The sequence below is a fragment of the Engystomops pustulosus genome, chromosome 7, assembly GCF_040894005.1.
Source record: "Engystomops pustulosus chromosome 7, aEngPut4.maternal, whole genome shotgun sequence".
Taxonomy (NCBI): domain Eukaryota; kingdom Metazoa; phylum Chordata; class Amphibia; order Anura; family Leptodactylidae; genus Engystomops; species Engystomops pustulosus.
Window position 1 is genome coordinate 14,101,898 of NC_092417.1, and position 8,187 is coordinate 14,110,084.

An 8,187-nucleotide genomic window follows, 5' to 3' on the forward strand; every position below is an offset into this window, starting at 1 on the left:
CCACCTAGTGGACATCGTGGGAACTACCTTAGTGAATCGCCAGAAGACCCGAATCCTCCACACAGAACACGCCGCTGGATCGCGAATGGACCGGGTAAGTAAATCTGCCCCAATAAGAAAAGCATTTTGAGTGTCAGCCTTAAAATTCCTCCCGCTGGCGCTACGGCCTCTCAGTAAATAATGGCACAAAAACCACCAGTACAGACCTGTCGTCTAGGTCCGAAATGACGAAGCTTGTTGGTATAATCTCTGCCAGGCGTTCATGCCTCGGCCCACCGTCTTCTCGCCCAGCTCCTGCCTACTCATGTACATAGTGAAGTGTGGGTTTGGAGAAGCCAAAAACTGACAGAGAGGTGGAGATTTATGTTCTTTCTCTGCCAGAAAACTGAGAAGCCATAGTGAATCTCCCCCAAAGAGTAAGGCTACCTGGGAAATGTATGAAAATACGCTCTACTAGAAGAGGAGGAACAGAGATAATGTAATACTGTATACTAAGGAAAATAAGAAGAATCCAAACTCAAACCCATGATTGTTACCTGTCTCGCAGTATTCCTGAGGGATCACAATTGTGGAGACAATGCTGACAGGGTTATGTGCAGTGCAGATATAGGTGAGGGTGACATCACTGGGGGGCACATACAGGACACCTCCGGTCACATTGACATCACCGCCGTGTAAGTTACTCCATGTTATCATCACATCTGGTTTATCCACTGAGCACAACAACCCCAGAGAGCAGGAGCCATTCCTGGTGATGGTGGGGGTCATCCTGATGTCTCCGGGGGAAAGTCTCTCTATGCAAGAAAGAAACATTTACAAATTATCATATTATTTTTCAATTTTTCTTTTGCTGTTTTAATGTTACCCCCCCAAAAAATGTATTTTTACTTAGCTACCGTGAGAGGGCTGTCTCCTGCAATCTCCCCAAAAGAGAGCTGCTTCACTGTAAAAACATACACAGAAATGACCTCTCCGATGCAAGCATTATATCTCGCCATGACATCAGTTACTGGTCCGAAATCTGAGTCAGATACAATAATGGACACAAGAGGTAGGTCTTTCTTGTAAAATACAGCAATTCTGAATTGGCGCCATATTAAAATCCCTGAAATTTTCCATACATGTAGGTGCCAAGGTTTTAATATCATGATAATTATTCTAAAGAGTGAGGTAATTGCGATATAAATTCAAAATGCGACCAATGTCTAAGGATCAATGTAGTATTAGGAAATACAAATGCGAGATCACACTCCTCTAAGGTAGATAAAACACAATCAAATGGTGGAGACCCCTATTTATCCATATAAGTGTGGGGGTTTACCTTATAAAAGTCTTGGTTCAAGCATTTAATTAAATATCCTGGAGGAGCGGCACAACAGTTAGACACCGTGTGTAGACTGCACTCGGTGGTTGGTGCTTGGGGAGACCAGGGAGGGGTGACTGAAACGGCACCAGCTGGGTGGTAATCATTCAGGAGAGAGATGATCCACCTCTCTCAGCAACACTTGCTACATGCAATGCTCTTAAGAAGGAGACTGTGCGTCTCCGAAACGCGTCATCAATAAGGCAACATGTAAGCCAATACTTATGAAGTGTGGACTCCTTTCCTGAATGATTACCATCCAGCTAGCACCGTTACAGTCACCCTTTCCTGGTCTATACTAAAGATCAATGTGGTAGACAAAGGAAAAAAAAGGTGTGAAGTATTTTTATATGTGTAATAATAAAATGCTTTTATTTTTTTATGCTGTGGATGAAGACTGATAACAGTGTGATAACACACTCCTGTGCAGTGAAAAGAATGTGGGCTTTGGCTGATTTACGATACTGCCCGCTCCAAGGAGAACAGAGCTTTTGTTTCTGCGATGCCCACGTGATAATTTACTAACCAATGAACTATGGACATTACTTCTTATCTTTAACTAACCAAGCCCAGGTCCTGGCTCACTAAAAGATATGTATAATTATTTGTGACTCAAATGAAGTTTCTCACATCTGCCTAGCCTTTCATGGCAGCACTGTTCCACACAGATTGAGATATTATACCATACGTTGTCTTGGTGTGATTTCCTTAGAGCTCACTCTATAAATTTTATTAGTCATTAGAGAACCTGAGGTTGTGTAAACAGGGGTAGAACTTGACAAAGGTAAGTGATTAGTGATAACATTTCTAATTTTTGTAGAAAGCAAAAGCATGACCTACCGTACACAGTGAGATTAAACCATACACAGTTGTAATCCTTTGATTTCCGATTAAATGCGACATAGCTCCCCCGATCCTGCAGTGATAAGTTATAGATGTGTAAGGATCCATCAGCCTCACTTCTCACTCTTCCTCTGTACTGAGTCATCACTTCACTATCATCAATGGATCCTCCAGGTTTGGTTGTGACAATCAATGATCCCTCAGGATACAAAGTCCAGTTTATCTCTTCGATGCTCATTTGAGGGGCACGTAGAATGACTTCTCCTCCTTTACCACCAGATACATTTTTCCTTCCACAGGAATCATCAGAGACGACATCTGAAAGTAATTGTACTGCATTATTAGATGGGAGCATAATATGACTATTATTCCGTTTGCTTGTTAGGATCGAGGTTGTGATAATCTCTCTTTGGATGGTGGAGGAGAGGTGGTTCTACCATCACCAAAGACAGGGGGCATCCTCTACACCTAGAGGAAAGGAGGTTCTACCATCACCATAGACAGGGGGCATCCTCTACACCTAGAGGAGAGGAGGTTCTACCATCACCATAGACAGAGGGCATCCTCTACACCTAGAGGAGAGGAGGTTCTACCATCACAATAGACAGGAGGCATACTCTCTACACCAAGAGGAGAGGTGGTTCTAGCATCACCATAGACAGGGGGCATCCTCTACACCTAGAGGAGAGGAGGTTCTACCATCACCATAGAGAGGGGCATCCTCTACACCTTGAGGAGAGGAGGTTCTACCATCACCATAGACAGGGGGCATCCTCTACACCTAGAGGAGAGGAGGTTCTACCATCACCATAGACAGGAGGCATCCTCTACACCAAGAGGAGAGGTGGTTCTACCATCACCATAGAGAGGGGCATCCTCTACGCCTAGAGGAGAGGTGGTTCTAGCATCACCATAGACAGGGGGCATCCTCTACACCTAGAGGAGAGGAGGTTCTACCATCACCATAGACAGGGGGCATCCTCTACACCTAGAGAAGAGGAGGTTCTACCATCACCATAGACAGGAGGCATCCTCTACACCAAGAGGAGAGGTGGTTCTACCATCACCATAGAGAGGGGCATCCTCTACACCTAGAGGAGAGGAGGTTCTACCATCACCATAGACAGGAGGCATGCTCTACACCTAGAGGAGAGGAGGTTCTACCATCACCACAGACAGGGGGCATCCTCTACACCTAGAGGAGAGGAGGTTCTACCATCACCATAGACAGGAGGCATCCTCTACACCAAGAGGAGAGGTGGTTCTACCATCACCATAGAGAGGGGCATCCTCTACGCCTAGAGGAGAGGTGGTTCTAGCATCACCATAGACAGGGGGCATCCTCTACACCTAGAGGAGAGGTGTTTATACCATCACCATAGACAGGGGGCATCCTCAACACCTAGAGGAGAGGAGGTTCTACCATCACCATAGACAGGAGGCATCCTCTACACCAAGAGGAGAGGTGGTTCTACCATTTCCATAGAGAGGGACATCCTCTACACCTAGAGGAGAGGAGGTTCTAGCATCACCATAGACAGGGGGCATCCTCTACACCTAGAGGAGAGGTGGTTCTACCATCACCATAGACAGGGGGCATCCTCTACACCTAGAGGAGAGGAGGTTCTACCATCGCCATAGACAGGGGGCATCCTCTACACCTATATGAGAGGCGGTTCTACCATCACCATAGACAGGGGGCATCCTCTACACCTAGAGGAGAGGAGGTTCTACCATCACCATAGACAGGAGGCATCCTCTACACCTAGAGGAGAGGAGGTTCTACCATCACCAAAGACAGGGGGCATCCATCTACACCTAGAGGAGAGGAGGTTCTACCATCACCATAGACAGGGGGCATCCTCTACACCTAGAGGAGAGGAGGTTCTACCATCACCATAGACAGGAGGCATCCATCTACACCTAGAGGAGAGGAGGTTCTACCATCACCATAGACAGGGGTCATCCTCTACACCTAGAGGAGAGGAGGTTCTACCATCACCATAGACAGGGGGCATCCTCTACACCTAGAGGAGAGGAAGTTCTGCTATCGCCATTGACAGGGATTCTTTATTGTGTAGTGAGTCTGTGGAACTCTCTGCTGCAAGAGCTGGATCAAGAGAGGCTTGGATGCCTTTATTATGTGCTTTGGGAAGAAAACATTTGTTTGATTTTATAGGTTGGACTTGATGGATCTGTGTCTTTTTCCAACCTGCACTCACTTCTTGGCGCTAAACATGGGATATTACTACTGGTCTAGAGTCCTTTGATGGCCGGGTGTCTGCAGGTTTGTTGAGCTGCTGGGCCTAATCAGGCCAGGTAAAAACGGAAAACTTGTCTTTATTGACCTCATGGGGATATATTACATAGCATAAAAACACACTGTAAAAAAGTTAAATGATATTAAATAAAAAAATTAAAAAAATAATTTCCCTACCCACGTAAATAAAAAACATGTGATGAGCAATAAACGTTCAAAAATCTAAGTACTACAGATGGAAATATTTTTTTTTTACTTTGTAACATAAAACCGAAAATAAAATTAAATATGTTAATTATTAAATTAGCTGAAGTGTAAATTGCTGTTCTCATTAATTGATGGGGCGGGAGATTGAGCATCTGTCCTGCTGCTCCAATCCGGCACTCCATTCAACAAGATCAGGCCAATCACTTGGGTACTGTCGTAAAGGCCTCATTCAGTGTATCTCATTAGGTAGACTTATTAATCTGCTTAAGAGGTCCCAAAGTGTTGTAGGCATATAGGGCATCCGATATTTTTGACCATAAAAAGTGAAACAAAAACATAAATCTCTAAAATATGTAGATTTTATTACCTGTCTCGCAGTATTCCTTGGGTGTCACAGTCTTGGAGACAATGCTGGAAGGGTTACTTGCGAAACAGATATAAGTGAAGTTCATATCGCTCGGGGGCACATACAGGACACCTCCGGTCACATTGACATCACTGCCGTGTAAGTTACTCCATGTTATCTTCACATCTGGTTTATCCACTGAGCACAAGAACCCCAGAGAGCAGGAGCCATTCCTGGTTATGGTGCGGGTCATCCTGATGTCTCCGGGGGATAGGCGCTCTATGTAAGAAACAATTACACATGTGAGTGTCTCCTCTGATGTCTGGATGGAGAATGTTTTAATACTATAAGATAAGTAGTGGATATTCCATTGGTACATATGTGTGTAATGTGTATAAATCGCATGGAGGCTCGGTTTAACAATATGGATATTGGCCACGGCACAAGTTGTGAGTACAGACTTCCCCAACAGTGACCTACATTTTAATGAATCTTTCGGCTCATGCATGCAACCTATTCACATTTATGCTTTCCTCTATTCCCCCGATAGTGTCTTGTTGGTCATTGTAAGGGAAAACCTAGCACATCTATATGGTCTTAATTCGTTTAAAGATTTTAAGAAAACTCAACTCCATTCACGTTCATACCCTGACTTTCATGTTTATACACTGCTAAAAAAATGATTAACGAGCTACAAAGTACCAAGACCATTTTACTACCCATTGATTTAGCCATAATCTACATTGTATCCTCCTCATTTGCATAATGTTAAAGCAAGGGCATAGGAAGCTTAACCCCTTAGTGACCTCTTATACGGGTTTCTACATTGGTCACTAAGGTGTCTTAGGCTAGGCCAACGGGTTTCTCTGCTCTCAGCCGGGACCCTGCTCTAAAAGTCCGGATTGGAACTCTGTTTCGATCCGGCTGTTAACCCGTTCGATCTCGCGGTCAATGCTGTGACCGCGGGGTCGATGGACCTTCAGAGGGAGGAGCATGTGATCGCGGGGTGCCGTCTTTACTGCCGATTATATGTCGGGTAATATGTAAGGTTATATGAGATAATATGTGAGGTAGTTTGCAAGGTGATATGAGGTAATATGTTATCAATTACAATGCTTATATAATCTGTTATACTCCAGTCATAAATAGAGCTGCAATCATGTATCTACCATTAGATCATCTTAGTTGCCTATAGCTCTGGCTGTGACTGGAGTATCAATCTGCCAACATCATTATGTGTGAGCTTATATGTTTTCAATTTTGTCACTCACATCATATGTGATACTCCAGTTATATCCAAAGCTACAGTTGTATCAAGTCGTATCCATGCCATTATATACACCTGCCACAGCCAGAGCTGCGATCATTTATCTACCATTGAATCATTTCAGATGACTACAACTCTGACTGTGACTGGAGTATCATTCTAATTGAGGTAATATGTGAGGTGATATGAGATAATATATGAGGTAATATGTAAGTTAATATAAGGTTATATGTGAGGTAATATGAGATAATATATTAGCAATTTCTATGCTTATATCATCTGTGATACTCCAGTCACATCCAGAGATGGAGTCATCTGTTTACCATTAGATCATCTCAGCTCTGGCTGTGACTGGACTGGAAAATCTTCCATTATTATTCTTAATATAAGGCAGTTGAAGTTTGAGGCAATATGTTTTCAATTGTGCCACTCACATCATATGTGATACTCCAGTTATATCCAAAGCTGCAGTCTTATCCATGCCATTATATATTCCAGTCACACCCAGAGCTGCGATCATCTATTTACCGTTTGATCATCTCAGAAGACTGCAGCTCTGGTTGTGACTGGACTGGACAATCTGCCATCATTATTCTTAGTATGGGACAGCTTACATGTGAGGTAATATGTTTTCAATTGTGCCACTTACATCATATGTGATACTCAAGTTATATCCAAAGCTACAGTCTTATCCATGCCATTATATACTCCAGTCACAGCCATAGCTGCGCTCATCTATCTACCGTTAAATCATTTCAGATGACTACAACTATGACTGTGACTGGAGTATCATTCTAGTTGAGGTAATATGTGATGTAATATGTGAGGCAATATGAGATAATATATTATTAATTCCTATGCTTATATCATCTGTGATACTCCAGTCACATCCATAGATCCAGACTTATCCTTCCAATTATATACTCCAGTCACATCCAGATGTGCAATCATCTATTTACCGTTTGATCACCTGAGAAGACTACAGCTCTGGCTGTGACTGGACTGGACAATCTGCCATCATCATTCTTAGTATAGGGCAGCTTATGTGTGAGGTAATATGTTTTCACTTGGGACACTTATATATCTGGGACAACAGCTTGTATAATATAAAGATCAGTAATAACATTATCAGTAAAGCCAGAAAAGAAGTGGAACCTACCATATACAGTAAGATTAAACCGTACACAGATGTAATCTGCTAATGTTCGTATATCGGCTTTGTAGATCCCCTGGTCCTTCAGTGATAAGTTATAGATGTGTAGGGATCCGTCGGCTTCACTTCTCACTCTTCCTCTGTACTGAGTCATCACTTTTCTATAATCAATAGCTTCTCCAGGGTCAGTCGTAACAATAAGATTTCTCTCTGGTAACAAAACCCAATTGATGACTTGGATCTCCGCCTGAGGGACACGTAGAATGACTTCTCCTCCGTTAGCACCAGATACTTGCACCCATCCACAGGAATCACCGGAGACAACATCTGATGGAGAGTAGTTGTACTGGGTTATAAGGTGGGTTATTAGGACTTGTATCATAAAACCTTCTCTAGATTGTTGGGAGACCTTGGTAAACATATTGGATCCAAAAATAAGTAATGGGTTAATACATGGAGAAAGGGTGGCCGTATACTAACAAATCCTCCGAATGAGATTATTCCTAGTGCTGGTTCTTACCATCAAGTTTCCTGGAACCAGATTTCTCAAGACATACAACTCTTTCTTCCTTTCCATAACCGTACATCATTTATGGTGACCTGAAGGTAACTGTGCCACCATAGTTGACCATTTAAGCTTATGTTAAACAGAAAATATGCCAAATTCTAAAAAAATCAATTCACGGATTTCATAAAATAGGATGATAACCGCCTGAGAGAGATTTAAGGTCGGCCATTTTGGTTGTCC

General features: G+C 42.9%; 1 protein-coding gene across 1 annotated transcript; it reads right to left on the reverse strand.

The window, feature by feature from the left end:
* Positions 1-213: 213 nt before the first annotated feature.
* On the reverse strand, positions 214-7,860 carry LOC140069985 (T-lymphocyte surface antigen Ly-9-like). Its single transcript, XM_072116318.1, has 5 exons — positions 7,446-7,860; positions 5,041-5,298; positions 2,204-2,524; positions 537-794; positions 214-374 (listed from the first exon to the last, which is right to left on the reverse strand). Exons 1-5 carry the CDS (start codon positions 7,858-7,860, stop codon positions 214-216), a joined length of 1,413 nt encoding a protein of 470 aa, XP_071972419.1.
* Between the last annotated feature and the right edge of the window lie 327 nt (positions 7,861-8,187).